Source organism: Mastigoproctus giganteus, chromosome 10 (assembly GCF_048544385.1).
Source record: "Mastigoproctus giganteus isolate SK-2022 chromosome 10, ASM4854438v1, whole genome shotgun sequence".
NCBI classification, from domain to species: Eukaryota; Metazoa; Arthropoda; class Arachnida; order Uropygi; family Thelyphonidae; genus Mastigoproctus; species Mastigoproctus giganteus.
This window is the reverse complement of record NC_143584.1, coordinates 217,064,748-217,084,546: the sequence shown is the minus strand read 5'-3', so window position 1 is coordinate 217,084,546 and position 19,799 is coordinate 217,064,748. Positions and strand designations below refer to the sequence as shown.

General features: G+C 34.7%; 1 protein-coding gene across 1 annotated transcript in view; it reads right to left on the bottom strand.

The window, feature by feature from the left end:
* LOC150079916 (AP-2 complex subunit alpha-like) overlaps window positions 1–19,799 on the bottom strand; it is a 260,057-nt gene that overhangs the window by 197,030 nt on the left and 43,228 nt on the right. The window contains exons 5-9 of the mRNA XM_090383347.1: window positions 14,005–14,198; window positions 9,351–9,480; window positions 5,457–5,558; window positions 678–786; window positions 32–182 (exon numbers count right to left, since the gene is read on the bottom strand). Of these exons, the coding sequence (XP_090239473.1) occupies window positions 32–182; window positions 678–786; window positions 5,457–5,558; window positions 9,351–9,480; window positions 14,005–14,198 (686 nt within the window). The remainder of the gene's footprint in view (window positions 1–31; window positions 183–677; window positions 787–5,456; window positions 5,559–9,350; window positions 9,481–14,004; window positions 14,199–19,799) is intronic.

The window sequence follows — 19,799 nt, the reverse complement described above, 5'->3', positions numbered from 1 at the left end:
AATTCAGTACAAAAGAAAAATTCATACTCACCTATCCATATGAATTATGAGACTAATTGCTTCGAAGAGAACAGCATTTTTAGCATTTGAATGCTGAACTTTTTTAGACTTTGGGGGCTCTTGAGCTTTATTAAGAATTGTTTCAATACATTCATTAAGTCTTCCTCTAACACCAGGATCCTCTGAAAGGTAGTCAAAAGAGAAGCCATGGAATGAAATTTGCTGTATTACATTAGGTTACATTTGCTGTATTATTCGCTGTATTATTAATAAACTTGAGCACGTGATAAAATAAGAAAGTTAGTCTTTTTATCTGATAACTGAAAAATAAGATTAAAAAATTCAACAGCGGAGGTTTTTTTAAAATCTTATTTACAAAACCACATTGGGCGACGACACTATATACTTCCACACACAGAACACTGATTGCAAGATTATGAATATGTTATGATGTAGCCATTATAACATATTCATAGTCAAACAAATGAAATACATCCTTAAAAAAAAGGTAGCAAGAGAATGCTGTGTATATCATATTAAAAAGACAAATTATTTTTTAAAAAATAATACATAATTAATAAAAAAATAATTTTAAATATGTATATTTTTAAATAGTAATCCAGGAATAAGGGGAAATACAATTATTATAATGGGAAAGGGGTGAAAAACAAACATACCTGGTGGTGAATAATTTTGGAGCAGTCGAAGAAGTTTTACTGACAACCAAGGTGCGGGCACAAAGTAATAAGTATAATCTTGAAGATCTGTATAAGATGCTGTTACTATCTGAGAAAGGAAAATGAAATTAAATTTAACAGAAACTATTTAATAAAATACTATGGTTGTCATAAAATAAGCAAGCTTGTCACTCTTATGACAATTCTACTTTAAGATCTATAAATATGCTTATCATTCTTAAACTTAATTCCTGGAAAGCAAATTTATTTTCCCATCTCATGAATCTAAAAAATTGGCAGTTCAAGGTAATGCACTACTGATTGGAATTCATGAAAAAAGATTGCAATTTCTTGGATTGGAGTACTTTTATTCAAAGTTTTCATTCAGAGAGTAAAGTGGAATTCTTGTTATCAACCCATGAGTGACATATCTTCCCAACCAACTACTTAAGAGTAGATAACGTTACTGCAGACAAGCAGCTTATTTGAGAGAAAGGGAGGCAGATCTCCTATTTCAGAAGAAAATAAAGGATATAAAAATCGAAAGCCTAGTCATGTGAATTCTAACTGGTCCTCAAGAGCTGATTATAGATATTTTTTCATGTATGACAGGCCAGGGCTTGCTCACATCTGGTAGGGCTTGGCACACCCAGGGTCCTGAGCTGGATATCATCATTCTTCTCTTTCTTGATGATTCCCTTCTACTTCTCTCTCTCTCTCTCTCTCTCTCTCTCTCTCTCAGGGTAACTCAAATTTTTTTTTTTAACTGGTGCAGCATAAGCCTCAGGCTTCCTTGAACTATATGGTTAGTAATAACAATAATAAAGCCCTAGGCTGCTATTTAAGTACCATTTGCAATCAAGTGGACCAATTTCAATGAAGCCAGTCAGCAACCCCAGACCCCCCGATGTGCAAGTCATGAAATGCTTCAGGAGTACTTCACGAATGCAGGATATTTCAATTTCAACAAGTAACTAACATAAAATTACATTGAATTTAAACACAAATACTATTATTCATGGTTCTGTAAGTTTTTCTTTTTATTTATTATTATTTTTTTTTTTATAGAATCATCTGTACAAGTGAATCTGCTATACATTTAAAAATCTCAGACACCAAGAGAAACATCAACATCTCAGATTTTTAAATGTATAGTGGCTTCACCTGTTCCAATGATGATGTTATACAATTGAATAGTCTAGAAGCACCAACCCAGATGTCGGGGTGGTACATCAATATTCCATGGTAGAGATTTGAGATTTGTCTTTAACGATGCCATGTAGCATCTTAATGGGTATCATTAAAATGCTACACCAAGGAGTTTTTCACATATGTGAATACAAAGAATAAAAAAGCAAATTATATCAGACTTTTGCATAATGGGTACAGAGAAGCATTATTTACTTTTTATTATGCATGAACTGAAAAGGTACTTTTCATTGAAAGACCTTACACTGTGTGGAGGAACTGTGCAATTGGGAAGCATGAGATTAGCAATACTGAAATTTAGAAGATTATTTATTAGAAAAAAACTTTTGGGAGTAAAGGTGCTGGAGTTGATGACATATATCGATCTGCCAACCCGCACTGGACCAGCGTGGCAGATTATGGTCCATTTCCCTCAGCATGAATTGTTGAGGAGGCTTCCATCCTGCAGTGGGTTGATAATGGCTGCACTTTACTTTTTTACCTAATAATTTTGAAGGAGGCAGTGAGAGGTATTGAACCAATAGGTTTAATTATGAGGGAATCACTGGACTTAGGAAAGATTCTCTTGGATTGGAGAAGCACCAATATATCATAAAGGCAGCATTCTAAGAATGGTGTAACTACTGACCAGTCAGTTGACTTCATTGATGATCAAAATCATGGAAGCAATGATCTGGAAGGCAGTACAGGATCATTTAGATAGAAATGGAATTCTGAAGGAAGCACAGCAAAGTTTCATAAAGAGAAAATCATGTTTAACCGACCTGGTTAGCTATTTTGACAGTATCTTATGACCTGGATGTAATATAGGAAATAATTTTTACATTGTTTACTTGAATTTCAGCAAAGCATTTGACTGAGTTCCCTGCATGAGAGATTACTGTATAAGCTGAAACATGAAGAAATTACAGGGAAAATCCTTAATTATATCACAGGGTGGCTGCAGGGTAAAAGTCAGAAGATTGTTGTGATTAATGGTTACTCTTCAAAATGGGCTAATGTAAGAAGTGGGGTTGCTCAAGGATCAGTACTGGGACAAATATTGTTTTTGATTTTCTTAAATAACTTGATGTGATGTCAAGCATGACAGAGTAGTTAAAGATCAGCATTGCACAGTGCTATTTCAAGATGGCTTCCAAATATCCCTTCTGGGATGTTCAGAAAAGTGGCAGCTGCATTTTAATGAAGAAAAATGTAGTCTTAACACCTAGGGACGGCAACCACAAAATAACACACACTTAATGGGGTTTAAATTAAAAACAGTATAATAAAGAGATTTGCAAAGTTCCAGTTTCAGTAGATATTAAGTTCTCTGAGCAATGTAGAAAGCTGGCAAGGAAGGCACATGGTGTCTAATCGATTTATTGAACATTTAAAAATAGAAAGGTCATTTTCCTACCATATAATGTATAAGGCAATTGTAAGACCACACTTGAAATAATGCATTCAAGTATGGAGACCACACCTAAATAAAACATCGAGCTCCCTGAAAGGATCCAAAGATGACCAAGTGTATGGCAAGATCAGCAAAAGCACCCACATGAGGAAAGACTGAATACAGTCGCTCCTCATATAACACGTATTTGCACTACACGAATTTGATCATACACGATTTATAAATAGGAAAACGATATCATATATAACACGAACCGAATTCGCTTATGCATGATTCGCCTTTGTGTTTACAAGAAATGGCAGTCGAATGCGGAATCACCCCAACTGAATGCAACACGATAGGAATGAAGAGAAGATTCTGAAAATGTATGTTTTTTTCATATCAGTGAAGGGGAAACACATTTCACCATAATGTAAAAACCCACACCATTCCATCTATCGCATTATTGCAAATGCAATTAGATCGAATTTACTACCCATTTATAACAGATTCCACTAGCAGAAACGCAACTAGAAATTGTTTTTATTGTTTTATGGTAGTGACCTCAGAAATGTGCTTTAGTAAAATGTGAGCTAGTGAAGTGTTAATAGTGCCTTTATAGTGTTGTTTATTCAGTTGCTACACGTGGGCAGCTTTGTTTTTGTGTATCAAGCATACCTCCTCATTTTGTAATTGTGCTTTAAAAGGAAGCGTCCTGGTGAAGACATTAGATTCAGAGAGAGAAAAAGAAAAGCAATATTGATAGACAGGTGGACTGGGTCAAAATTTCTTACCCAGGAAAATTTGTAGGGCCTCATACTAGCATTTATGGCCAAAATCACACCAGCCTCCGGGCCCACCAGAGTTTCCCTGCTAAGGATTATGGCCAATCCGCCTCTGTCGATAGAGAAAAAAATATGACATTGTGAAACGCTTTGAGTGAAATGAAAGAATGTGATATTGCACGTGCTACAGTCCTAAATGAGGCAACACCGAGAATTAGAAATAATGCAGAGAAAATAAACACAACTTTCATAGCAGGAACAACTCAAAGCGTGTTTTTTTTTTTTTTTTTGGCTGATGCCATATAAGCTTGCTTTCTTGCATTATGTGCCTTTGCTAATGCTAATGCTAAAAATCCATTAAATCAAGACACAAAGAACTGGAAAAGATGGAATGGCTGTCATCTGTTTGGATAGAAGATCAAACAAAGAACAAGTTTGCTTACGACAGAAGCAAAAGCATTAGCAATATTTTATTATGTAAGTCATAATAAAATACGCAAATATTTTATTACGATTATTTATTGTGTTTGGTAATGGTTTGGTTACAAATGTGTGTTCAATCTTGGGTGGTTGGCACCTAACCCTATTTTCCCCATAGGACCTGTTATTTATATTGCATGATTTTGCATTGTATGAGGGTTTCTAGGAACACAACTATCATGCTATACGAGGAATGACTGTATGTGGATTAGAGTCTGTTAACCAGGTACTTTAGAAGGGACCTAATTCAGGTGTATAAGGCTCTGCAAGGAGAACATAAAATGAATGAGGATAAAATTTTCACTGTTATGATTCCAGGACTAGGGGCCATAAATTCAAATTGCACAAGAAAAGGTTAGACTGGATTGTAAAAGTTCTTTTAGTGAGCCAGTTGTTAATTACTGGAAGATGCTGCCTGCATAGGTACAGGCTGATAACTTGGGAAAATTCAAAGGTCAGCTGGACAGGTATGCACAATAGCAGGAAGTCAAATAGGTAGTTTGTTTATTTTTTATTAATTTTTTTTTTTCTGACTGGTGCAGCAGAAGCTTCAGGCTTCCTTGCACCATATGGCTAGTATTAATACTAAATTCTTGTATAAGCAGTGACTTTGTTGGGGAGCCAAATAAATCTTTAAAGCTGCATTATTATTACAATTATGCATTTACAATTTCTGATTGATTGCATCTCTGAATAATAAATTCTTTTTCATATCCTATTAATTTTTTTTCTAATTTTGTCATAGGCAAATTTAATGCACTAGGAAATCTCTTAAAACATTATGATGCTAGGGGGTAAAAAAAAAATTTTCCTCAGCATCATAATGTTGTAAGAATGAAAATTAAGATTTTTATTCTTATAAAATTTAATTCATTTTAATATTCTTTCCTCTTATTATAAATAATTTTTGAAAAGAAAAAGTTTGCTTACTCTACTAAGACGGGATACAGCTAAAGAGACACATCCTTTATATTCATCTGGATTCTTCTTTATTAAGGCATCCATCAAGCTTACTGCTGCAGTAACAACTCCCTGCAAATTAAACAATTTATCAGGTGTGCACACACACGCGCGCGCACGCACGCACGTTGATGTGTAAATAAATGTACACATACATTCATTTAAACCACATACACACAAAAAAAGACGAATGCAGTTTTATAATAAAATCTAGACTACATACAAGTATGAAATATACATAAAACCATTTATCTTACACCTAGTAAACTGGTAACTCTGAAATGTTCATGAAAATAAATTTCATAATCTCTGTAAAAATCATAATTTAAACTCAGCACCTGTTAATGATCCTCCTAATTCCGCCAATGATGATATTACAAGCCCAGGTGGACTCAACCGACCATAAAGAATAGTTTGAGCATGTGAAGCATAGGTTGATAAATGATCTCAAGAAGACTCAAACCTTTGAGATACAGAATTAACTGAACTCAAGCAACAATGCAAGGAGTCCTATGCCTTTCATAAAAGCTTAAAATTTAACTTTAAAGCAGCCAGCTATTGAAATTTGCAGTTGATATCAGGCAACTTTTCCAAATCTCAAAAATGTTATTAGTCAGGATTTAATGAAATTGCTTTTGTTTGATCAGGTGGTAATTCTAAAGTAGGCTACAAGCAATACGACCCTAATAATGACAGACTTGTTTTCTTGGCTGACAAAGTTAGTTTCCTACCACCTTTTTTTTGTACCCATTTCTCACTGGTCGTTACTACTGGGACAGATAGAGGAAGGGCAGCATTTTGGCTCAAACCATCCAGATTGCCAACTCTATCAGCAATGCCAGAATAGTCACAAAGGGTCACAGGAATTAATTTACCATACAATTTTTGTTTTGTTTGAATTTTTTTTTTTAAGGAGCATTAGCAACTAAAGCCATATTGCTCCGGGGATATGCGGCGGTCATTCCCTGACCTTTCCGCATCCTCCGTATTTGGTGGTCATGGGCTCGAACCCCGGTCTAATCAAGCAGCGTGTGCTACACACTGCTGCTCCTGCCCACCTACAGAGGCACCTCCCATACAATTAAGGTAAAGAGTGGCAAATGAAGTGGGGGGGGGGGGCAGTACTATTCCCAGCCACCTCATGTTAGAAATGAAAAATCTGCAACCACTAAATGCATGCAGGAAAAAAAAAAAAAAAAAAAAAAAAAAGTTTGCTTTGTGGCTAACTGATCAAATAAAAAATAATATAAAATGGCCAAGCAGTGTGCATCACTATTTTAAGTTATAAACAGCATTAAGCAACAGTGCCAACACATCCTGACGTCACCTTTAAACCTACTTAACAAACAAATAAGCTGCAGACAATGTATATGAATGTAATGATTCTTTATGCATCAAGAATCTGCAGATAAAGGAACCACTAGGTGGCAGTGAACACAGTGTGCTGAAGTGGGATTTACTCAAAGAGGTAACTACCATCAAGGATAAAAGGAAGGGTTTTTGCTTTTGTAAATGTGAATACGGTGGTCTGAGACAGTATTTAAATTCTATATGGTGGAATCAACTGATGATGTTACCAACAGCAAATTCAAAATGGGAAGCATTCAAAGAATTAATCTTGGAAGCTACTAGGCTTTTCATACAAACAAAGAAATATTGTTTAAGATTTAGGCCTAAATGGATGTCAGATGAACTAATTAGACATGTGACAGAGAAGAAAAATGCATGGGATACATATAAATTAACATATGACACAGACACCTATGATAGATATAAGCTGGTCTGTAACCAAGTTACAAAGGAGGTTAGGCAGGCGAAGGCAGATTACGAGAAATCTCACGCAAAGGATGCAAAGAAAAACAGCAAACAGTTCTTTACTTATGCAAACTCTATAAAAAGATAGGGATGAATCAAATTGGTCCACTTGATATCGATGGCTCAACTGTTGATGATCCTGCTCAGGTAGCTAACAAACTAAATGAATATTTTGCATTGACATTCATACATGGAGTTATTCAGGGAGGGGAATGCCAAAAGTGTATTCAACTCTGGCAGTAAGCTAGATAATCTTGTAATAACTAAGAGAAAAATGGAGGAGAAATTGTTGAAGTTAAACACAAGAAAGGCACCTGGGGTGGATGGAATCTATCCAGTTATATTAGAGGCGGCGGTAAAAGAAGTAAGCGAACCCTTAGCCATAATTATGAGAGCTTCCCTGGACTCAGGGGAGGTAACCCATGGACTGGAGTTGTGCAAATGTGACCCCAATCCACAAAGGAGGATCAAAGGGAGACAGGTAATTACAGACCTGTTAGTTTAACTTCTGATCCAGGGAAATTAATGGAGGCACTGGTTAAAGAAGCACTGCAGGATCATCTAGACAAGACTTCAGTTATAGCTCGGACACAGCATGAGTTTGTTAATGGGAAGTCTTGTCTGACTAATTTGATTGGATACTATGATGTAGTCACAAAGGAACTGGATGCAAAGAATAACTTTGATATCAAAGATTTGGATCTTAGAAAAGCCTTTGATACTGTTGCACATGGAAGACTGCTGCACAAATTGGAGCAGTGTGGCATTGGAGGCAAATTGCTGCTATGGATAAAGGGATGGTTGAGTGGGAGAAGACAGTGAGTGGTAATCAATGGAGACTGCTCTTCGTGGACTGATGTTATTAGTGGAGTCCCTCAGGGTTCGGTGTTGGGTCCATTGTTGTTTTTCTGTATTTATAAATGATATTGATGATGGTATATCAGGCTTAATGTCCAAGTTTGCAGACGATACGAAGGTTGGCGTTAATCCCAGAGTAACGTATCAACTCTGTGGTACCACACTGACAGTGGTAGAGAATGAAAAGGACCTGGGAGTAATTGTGCAGGCAGATATGAAGTTTTCTGAGCAGTGCAGAAGATCTGCAAGAGTAGCTCATGGTGTCTTGTCAATGATATACAGGAATTTTTCTAGCAGGGATAAGGAGGTGATTATCCGCTTGTATAAGGCAATGGTCAGACCACACCTTGAGTACTGTATACAGGTCTGGAGGCCTCATTTTAAGGAAGTAGAGCCGTTGGAACAAGTACAGAGAAGGGCAACAAGATTAGTGACTGGAACAAAGTTGCTCTTACAAAGAAAGGCTTAAGTTTTGCAAATTACAGTGTCTGGAGACCAGGTACTTGCAAGGTGATCTGATTGAGGTGTATAAAGCTCTGAATGGTTTGAGCATGATGGGATTCTTCTTTTTGCTCAGAATAATCGCCTGAGAGGGCATAAATTCAAATTGAGGAAAGACAGTTGTAAAATAGATGTGCAGAAGTTTGCCTTTAGCCAGAGGGTGCTTGATTGCTGGAACAAACTTTCATCTGTCGTTGTAGAAGTTGATAACTTAAACAGATTCAAGGCAGAACTTGACAAACATTTGGAGCGAGTGGATGGGTGAAATAAGGGGTTTTTATTTTTGTTTTTTTTTTGGCTGATGCTACATAAGCTTGCTTTCTTGCATCATGTGCCTTTGCTAATGCTAACGCTATATCATGGGGAAGGTAATGGGAACTATACATATACATTTCTTAATACAATAACAATAAACTGAGGATTAGCTTGTCCTTCTATATATTTTATAGACAGCAGAATTTCAACTGGCATAAGATGTCATGGTCTTAACAGTTAGAACAAAAACCTACTTAACCGCAGGCTGTTTTTGAGAAGTTCTACTTTTAAACAAATAATATCACCAAAAGCTATATTATTTGCTTAAAATATCAGACACTGCTACAAATATTGTGGTGTCGCATATTTTAAATAAATAACTCCACATTCAATCATTTTTAAGTAGTACACAATGAAAATACTTCAGTAACTTACCATGTGCTGGTCATTTAACAGGTGAATAATCCTAGATGTCCACTCACCAGTGGGTATGATTTCGGGTAATGAACGAAAAAGCCTTAGTAAACAAAGTGCAGCACTTTGCTTTACCACATCAATGGTGTCCCTTCAAAAAAGAGCGACTCAAAATTATTACTTAAACTGCAACAACACTGGTATTCACAAGTTAAGCAACACAAATAAAACCGAATTTCAAAATCTGCTCATTATACATATTAATAAAAATTCAATTAGACATGTTATAAGGTGTGTATAATCAACTGCAAACAAAAGGTATCAATTTAATGACTCCTCTCATAAAAATATCTCACATTAGAAATAAAAGTATGAATTAATGAAGGCAACTGGATTGTTTAGGCTAGTATCAAGTTAAATCAGGAATCAAACAAATCTGTATATTCTGAGGATCATTCAGCAATTTGCAGAATGGAAAACCCTAAATACCTTGTCTGCTTTTTTATACTGCAAGCAACAGGGTATAGTCCATTATAGATGGGGTGGTCACAGTTCAGTGATCAGTGCATAAAGCAAATAGAAAAATATTATATAAAACAAATAGAATATATAAATTAAGAATATATTGGCAGAATGGTAAACTAAATAAGAAGCAAATACAAATCCAGTAATATAACTACAGTAAAAAAAGAATATGTTCTTAAAATGATTTAGAATAAATGCCAATTAAGATGAATTTAGTGGTGCTCCCCCTTGATGTCACAAAGCCAGAACTGAATGCAATATGATTATAAATGGAAAACCAACTACAACAACATCACAATTATTGTACAACAAAAATAAATTAAATTAGGCCAACTATTGATTTTTATCTCGTCAGAAATCTGCAAGGCTAGTAGTTGTGTGGAGCTGCTATATTTCAAACGTTAAACAAATCAATGGACTACTAATCTGATAAACTAATCAACCCACCATCTGAGAAATGGTTGCCCTTATGTAGCAAGAAATTATAACAGCTCAGAGTGCCAAATAAGCAATAACAAGCTGCTACTAAAAGAGAGAGGAAAAAAGGGTTAAAGAGCATGAAATAACAATTATATTTTTGTTTCAATATATAAAAATAGAAACTAACTCATTACCTAACACAGTATGCAGTAGGTAATGCTTTTTCAGCCATCAATGTTTGTCTTACTATCCTTTTGTACTTTTATTTATTTAATTAAAACTTATTTTCTATGTATATTATATGATAGCAGTGGTCTGAAATGTTAATACACTGCTGATACCACCATATAACATATGCTTTATACTTTATAAAACTCATTTAAAACTTGTTTTAAATATAATAAATAAATATTAATATAAACATTAATAAATATAAATTAAATATTTGATTTATAAATTTACATTTTAAAAAATAAATATAAATTAATTTGTGTAAATTTCATATAAATTGCTTCAAGTAATAATAGAGGGAAAGAGAGGAGGAAATTTTCTTGGCTTAAAAACATCTGCAACTGGACTGGCAGATCAGCTGAGGATCTTTTTCATCTTGCCCAAGACAGAGAGAAGTGCGGTGTGGTGATCGCCAACCTCCAATAGGAGAAGGCATCAAAAGAAGAAGATTTTTGATGTGTGTATATGGATATATAAAAATTTTATAAGCCATCTTGCTTATCATATTCTCATATCCATCCATTTTGCTTCATATATTGTAGTGATAGAATATTCCTGTTTTAATACCATACACACACACAGTAAAATCTGATAAATCTGGCATCCTTGGGGACATAGCACTTCCTGATTTTTGAAAATCATGCATAGAGCCTAAGTATTCAGGGGGTAATTTATTCTTATTAGATAATATAGTAGCTCTGATTCCTATAACTTATACAAAACAACCGTCACCAGCATTTAGTCAAAATAAGAATGCATACAGTGGAATTGGTCTAGTGGGTAACATACTAGCCAGGAAATAAACATGGTGGGTTTGAATGCTACCTCTGGTATGGGTACTGCAATTATCTAATATTCTGAAATAAGGTATAAATAGTGCAATGTGATTTCAGCAATCAAATCAACTTAAAAATTAACATAGTACTGTAACATTAAGTATATATTATAATGGGAACTAGTACTGAACACTTCATAAATGAATGATTTTATGTTGCAAATACATGGTAACAATAGTCTAGGAAATATGTAAAACAGAAAGAAATAGGTATTTAAAAATTATTAATGTAATGTAATGATAAATTTTACACCTTCAGTGCTTCTTTTAAGTCTGGCTGGCTATTTTCTTTTTTCCTCCCATATGGTTTATTGTCCTCAGAGAAATAGTCAAAACAGTGCAGATTTTTCAGGTTCTACCATGCGTATGTGCAAAAATATCAATTTTTAGCTGTTTTTACATGTATACAAATCTGTAAGTGACCTCTAATGTCACTGTAATATAATTAAACACTATAACTGCTAATTAATAAAGCAGTTATACTTGTATGGCAATTACATAAGTGACTATTCACATGCTGGCATTCTGTAATGTCATGACACTGAAAAGTTCTGTTCGAGCTAAAGTGAAAAGAAACCATTAGTTAATAAGACAATTTTAAAAAATGCTTATTTTAAATTAAATTAATATAAAAGTAAGTAGTAATCTTATTTAAATAAAAGAAATTCATTTAATGATTTTACTGACCATTACATATTTTTCTTTTTCTTTTTTTTTATGAAAAGCCCAATCACAAAAGGTATTAGAACCTATAGTACTTAGCACCATGCATGGGCTGAGAAAAAAGAAGATACTTGTTGACATTAGACTTGAATTTTTATAGATGGTAATTTCTATAAAAGACATGTGAAGGAAGGTTATTCCAGAAAACAGAAGTTGAAGGGATAAACGAGAAAGAAAAGTTGGTTTTTTGAGTTTGAAGTTGGACAGTAAATGGATGCTGACTGGTTTTCACATGCGTCTCGACTGGTTAGGGGGAGGGAATTATAGAAGCCAGTTCAGAAGAACAGTGCCTGTGGAAGTAGTTACACAAAAGGTATGCCTACAGAAACAATGTTTCTGGGACAAAGAGTGGAGACACTTTTTAAGAAATGGATCATTAATTAACTTGACTGCCCTCTTTTCAATGGAGTCTAGAAGCCTGAGAGAAGTTTTGGGGGCATGACTCCAGATGTAGGAACAATATTCCACAGAAGGATGGATTTGAGATTTGTACAAAGTGAGTAGTTTTTATAGAAGAAAAGTAACACCAAGAGCAAAAGAGAAAACCCCATATTTTAGATGCAAAGGAAACAATATCTGATATTTTTATACCAAGAAAGATTAGAAGTCAGGGTATTCCCTAATAGAGATGTGATCTTGACTAGAAATCTGAGTGCAATTGAAGATAAGCATAGGAGCAGTAGTCTCCTTTTTTGACACAAAAGACAAGACTGTTTTAGAAGGACTGGAATTAACTAAGTTATCTTTGCCCCATTACTTAATTTGTACTATCACAACAGTTACTATCATGCTCACCAGGTATAACAGATTTGGTTTGTTTTCTGAAAGAGCAACAAGCAGGTCATGTAGCTAAGCTGTCAATGCAGAAGTACAGTAGCACATCTGTTTAAGTTGATTGTGGATCAATTCTGTCAATAATAACATTCCTGTCAAATAACTAAATGTAAATTCCTTATCTACATGATCATGCCAGAGCATGAGGAGAACTTGAGTAGCACTTTCAGAACATTTCTGAAAGGGCTAAATTCATGTAGAATAAGAATAGCTCTTGAGAGAGAACTGAACTAAATGAAATATTTTACTAAAAACATTTAAAAGTTTTTTAAATATCTCTATTACTATAGCAATGTTTTAGGAGCACCCAGGTAATTAAGCTATATTCAATTAATAAAACAACCAAAATGATGACATTCTTGATGTGTCCCTTTTTAAATCAAAACTGAAGAGATTCAGAAGAATCTAATTCAAAAAGTAATAATAATAAAAAATAAAAATAAAAATAATTAATCTACACTCAAATTCCGACAATTAAATTTTTTTGACTTACCAAATTTTAATCATTAGTTACAAGAACGTGAAAAGGACATTCATTCTTCAATATGAAATCTCACATTCATATTGGACTACACAAATATAAATGGAATAGCTTGTATATTCTATTTATAGAATAACTTGTATAAATAGAATGCTAAAAACTGCATGTGATGTATATGCAAGCACACCGTTGTTGTAGGCTTTTTAGGAGCATCATCGACTAAGGCCATAATAAATAAATTTTCTGTTTATACTCTGGCACGACAACCAAGTCAGTAGAGTTTACAATAAATCGTCAATACAAATATTTATCGTATTTAGTAGTCACAGGCTTGAACCATGGTCCACTCAAGGAATGCGTGCTATGCACTCTCACTCCTGACCACTGGGCTATGTCAGGCCTATTTTGCTCGATGTATACAGTCTGTAAATTGCATGTGTTCTGTGGTTGATTTTGTTTGCTGGATGAAAAACCTGAGTTTCTGGAAGGGAAAAACCATGCAAACACATGCTTATATTAAAACAAGACCTGTAATAAGAATTTAAAAGGTCACATTGTTTATCACAAATGCATTGCTTCTAAGTTGTTTTTAATTGAAACTGTTATCCAAAGTTTTTTTTACTTACCCAGAAACAAGTAATTTCGGTATTTCTGAACCAAACGTTTCTGCCATCTCTTTACTTCCAATGTTTGCAATACATTGAAGAGATAGACTAACATGAATTGGATTCCTAGAAGACAGGTCATTTTTGATTGACTGGATTATAAGTTTCATGAGCTCATTGTTTGCATTCATTAACACAGAGATAAATAAGTAACCCTGAAATGTAAAGAAAACTTAGGTGTAATGATATATCACATATTTAATATCACTGAACAGGAAAAAAAAAGCATTAAAAAAAAACAAAACAAAACTAATTTATACAGTTTTAAAACTATTCTAAAATGACAAAAAATATTAATGCAGCAATGGATTCCTAAAGACAATAAATGGCATGCCCATTCCAAGCACAAGTACGGTCCACAGCTGAGAGCATCTGGAGACTGGAATGAGCTACCAAATGATCATTACATATTCTTAAACAATTGAACAGTTATTTAGTAGGTTTCAATTAGCTTGCAAAATGAATAGAACACATAAGAAATGCTGCTTTAATCTTCTAGTCATGTGAGTGTTCCTGAAATAACTGAACAATTTGATCATTTTATTCAACTGTATTCATTACGTGGCATGCAGAGTAATTCAGTAGCACCTATTTTTACTGAATACGTGAACCAGTGCTTTCCAAACTTTTGAGAAAGACATGCTATATATATACTTATGAGAAAATAATTCTACACTCCACCTAGAATTCTGTAATTCAACACCTCCACCTGATTTTTTTGTTGTTTATTTTTTAGTTGATGGAAAAAGCAAAGACACAGGACTTTTTGTTTTGGGACAAAAATATGTAGAAAGAGATATACAGTACAAAACACAAACAGCCTATTCCATCTAAAATCAACTACATCAGTTATTAGCTTTTAGAGAGAAAATGTGTTCAGAGTTCATTCATTACAAAACATGTGATAATAAATTTTTACACTATATAATTTAATGTATCACTCAATTTTTCCATTGTTATCTGTATTTATAAATGATACTGATGATGGTATATCAGGCTTAATGTCCACGTTTGCAGACGATGTGAAGGTTGGCAGGGTTGTTAATGACACTAATGACAGTATGCTGCTGCTGTAACAGGATCTAGAAAAGTTGAGCAGATGGGCTGAGAGGTGGCAAATGAAGTTTAACATTGACAAATGTAAAGTACTACATATGGGAAACAATAACCCCAGAGTAATGTATCAACTCTGTGGTACTACACTGACAGTGGTAGAGAATGAAAAGGACCTGGGAGTAATTGTGCAGGCAGATATGTTTTCTGAACAGTGCAGACAGTTTTGCAAGAGTGGCTCATGGTGTCTTGTCAATGATATACAGGAATTTTTCTAGCAGGGATAAGGAGGTGATTATCGCCTCGTATAAGGCGATAGTCAGGCCACACTTTGAGTACTGTATACAGGTCTGGAGGCCTCATTTCAAGAAGGATGTAGAGATGCTGGAACGAGTACAGAGAAGGGCAACAAGATTGGTGAATGGAACAAAGGGTTGCTCTTACGAAGAAAGGCTTAAGTTTTGCAAATTACAGTGTTTGGAGACTAGGCACCTGCGAAGTGATCTGGCTGAAGTGTATGAAGCCTTGAATAGTTTGAGCATGCTCAATGCTAATGGGATTCTTCCTCTTGCTAAGAATAAATCACCTGAGAGGGCATAAATTCCAATTGAGGAAAGACAGTTGTAGGATAGATGTGCAGAAGTTTGCCTGTAGCTAGCGGGTAGTTGATTGGTGGAACAGACTTCCATCTTTTGTTGTGGAAGTTGATAGTCTAAATAAATTTAAGGCTGAGGAGCTGGACAGGTATTTGGAATGAACAGAGGGGTGAAATTGGAGCTTTTTTTTGGCTGATGCTGCATAAGCTTGGTTTCTTGCAACGTATGCCTCTACTAATGCTAACTGCATTTAAATAAATAAATTATATCAAAATATGCAGTGAAAGACAAAATAAGTGAAAATAATGCTAATATGATGTCAAAATTTGGTGACATCATTTCAGAACATTATGCTAACTACAGAAAGCTCTGACCCACACACACACACACACACACACACACACCAAGAGATCCTGCCCCCAATAACTTCATAGGTACCGGTTCACCACAGATGAACAGTAACTTAGGTCAGTCAATCAGTTAAATTCTTCATTCATTGGCCACTGCTATTATGTCAACTGATTATTTTGAAATGACTTGATTCATGATGATTTTCTGTAATGAATTGACAGTCTAATCAAACATTAAAATTCATTTTGCTCATCACTAATTCCATGTAAAGCATATACTTGTACAAGATCAATACATGCTTGCATTTTTATCTTCACAATTAACATAATCTCTCGCAGCTGCCTAGTCTCCAGACTAGGTACCTGCGAGGTGATCTGATTGAGGTGTATAAAGCCTTGAATGGTTTGAGCATGCTCAATGCTGATGGGATTCTTCCTCTTGCTCAGAATAATCACCTGAGAGGGCATAAATTCAAATTGAGGCAAGACAGATATAGGATAGATGTGCGGAAGTTTGCCTTTAGCCAGCGAGTAGTTGGTTGGTGGAACAGACTTCCATCCTTTGTTGTGAAAGTTGATAGCCTAAATAAATTTAAGACTGAACTGGACAGGTATTTGGAACGAACAGAGGGGTGAAATGGGAGCGGTTTTTTTTTTTTTTTTGGCTGATGCTGCATAAGCTTGCTTTCTTGCATCATATGTCTCTACTAATGCTAATCTGACTAATGGTGTTATTTAATTACTCACATGCTGTGAACTATTTATTTGAATGATCATTAAAAGTACTGGACACACAAAATAAAATTGCTGTATACCAGTACATTTTGTACATTTTGCTGCATCTGAAATTTGATCATCGATCCCTCACTGAAGACTGACAAGTAATTGGTAATAAAGCTTGGGTTTATGTTCATTTTAGAAACAAATAACATTATCTAAAGATCTGCCTAAGTTGCTAATATCTTTTTAAATTACACAATGTCACCTGAATGGATGAATCCACTATACATTTAAAAATCTGAGACATTGCCAGGGGTTACAGATGAGAAGCCAGTCAAAGTGGCAGTGACATCAATGTAAAACCAATATAGTCTGTACACTTTTTGAAGGATAATGCATGTTTAACATTCACATACAAGGTAATAGAGCCATACTTTATAATTTGTTAATACTATAAATAACTATTTAACGTGCTATTATAAAAGGAGAATGTAAAAGAGATTCTTCATACCAGAATAACCATGAAATGAATATCTTTATAACATTGGTCTGTACGAATTTTCATGCTTCCAAAAATTCACAGTGTACCTGAGTGTACTTTTAGTGCTAATTCTAAAAATTCAAGCTTCTTTTAGTGCTAATTCTAAAAATTCAAGCTTCTTTTAGTGCTAATTCTAAAAATCCAAACCTTTTCCAGTACAAGGGCCATATTGAAAGTTAGATGTTTTGCAGGCCGCACTGACTGATTCAAGAAAATTAGTGTGTTTACATTTTTCACGTCTTGTTAGGAAGTTTCTATTTTCATGTTACCGTTCTTTTATTTTCAGACTATATATATAAAAAAACGGTTTACTTTCAAAAGCCATCATATGCGCAACTTGATAACTGGCACTTACAGCAGATAAATTTATCGAGTGATATGATTCAGTGTTTTGTTGTTTTCTTAATTCGTTTTGTAACACTGAATGCTTCTTTTCGCAACTCTCCTTTATATCGATCATAAGATTTATGCTTGAAATCAGTGTTGTTTTAAATTATATCCTTTAAAAAGTGACACGGTATCCTTACACAACAAACACACTGTATTTTCGTCGTAGTCAGTCCACCTTTGATTAAAAACACAACACTCCAAACTGACTTTCAGAACATTTTTAAGGATAATTTTTTAATTCAATACACTGAACAAGTTATATCAAAACAGTAGACTTTCACAATATGAAAAGAGTGACACGTACATAACTGCATTTAGCGTACATATGACTGCACTGGACTACATGTACACATTCGATACAGTCGAGCTTGCATGCCTGTACACGAAGTGGCGCAACTCTAAAATGTTTTTGTTCACTTTCCACGCAGGCTGTATAAAAGTTATTCACAGGCCAGATCCGACCCACAGGTTGGACACTACTGATCTAGGGTATGATACAAACTATTTTGAAAAAGAAATTCACAATTCTGGACCACAACTGTTTACTGACCTTGTAAGAAATTTAAGTTTATCCAAGGGTTCAGCAGAACTTTTAGGGTCAAGACTGAAATCCAACAATCTGCTAGCTCCAGGAACAGTCTTTTAATTGTATAAACATTATGAAAAAAAAAAAAAAGACACAGTTCCTCATTTTTCTAAAGAAGGCTCAATGATCTGTTGGAACAACATTCCTGAAGTTAAACTTTTTTGGAATTTTCTAACAATCTACAGAGTGGATGCTATTTACTGATACATTGAAGCAAAGCCTCAAAGGAATTGTTGTTGTAGTTGGAGGTTTTATGGCACAATGGCAGCTAAAGGCCGTTATGCGCCTCAAAGGAGTTCTGCTTCGTAATAGAAACAGATATGAATTGATTCCTGTAGCCCATTGAACATACTTAAAAGAAACCCTACAAAAATATTAAGGTTCTGTTGCAAAAAATTCAGGTGAGTGAGTGAGAGAGTGTGAGTGAGTGAAGATTTTAAAGTTAATGGTCTGCTACTTCAACAACTTGGCTTGGTTACAGAAAAATGCTTTACTCTATGTGAATGGGATAGTCAAGTAGGAGGTGAACAATGGGAAAATGTGGCATCAAGGCAGTCACTACTAGGTTCAAAGGACATTAAAGATAAGCCAATAGTAGATCGAAACAAAGTACTGTTGCCTTCTCTACATATAACATTAAGTTTAATAAAACAATTCATCCAAGTCCTGAATAAAAAAAGGAAATTGTTTCAATTACATTTGCACTAAGTTCCTATTGTTCACATTACAGTTGTTATTTGGTTTTTAGGAGCATTAGCAACTAAGGCCATATTGCTCCGGAGATATGTGGTGATCATTCCCTGACCTTTCCACATCCTCCGTATTTGGTGGTCATGGGCTCGAACCCCAGTCTAATCAAGAAGCGTGTGCTATGCACTGCTGCTCCTGCCCACCTGGCTACAGAGGCACCCCCCCCAATTACAGATTACGAGACAATCATGAGTGATGTGCTGGAGAAGTTCAGTAAGGCTGGGCTGAAATATGGCTATTAAGGTACACTTCCTGTGCTCTTGTCTCAACTATTTATAGAAAAAATTTGGATAGTTTAAGTAAAAAACAGGAGGAAAGATTCTATCAGGATATAAAAGAAATGGAAAAAAAGATACTGGTGGTGGTGGTGGGGGGGGGGGGGTTGGAATTGAATTTCAGTGATGGTTGACTACTGCTGAATGCTAAAAAAGAGGAAGAGTCACTGAAACTAGCTGCCTGAGGAAGTTAAAAATGTGTAAGTTTAATCCATTCTAATGTATAACAAATCCAGTTTGCAGCCATCTGTTTGACAGGACACATTCTTTGATATTTCTAGGGGTTTTTTTTTGTATTTTTAATCAATATTTTTATATAAAAATAACTTATCTGCAAAATCTCTAAAAATACAAAAAAACCAGAAGCATCTCCACCATTATTTTATTTATAAAAAAATTCTGACAAGACTTTCAAAATTCCCATTAAATATGTAGTTCAAATTAATTATCAGCAGTAAAACAACGGGAACTTTTCTTAAAACACAGACTGGCATA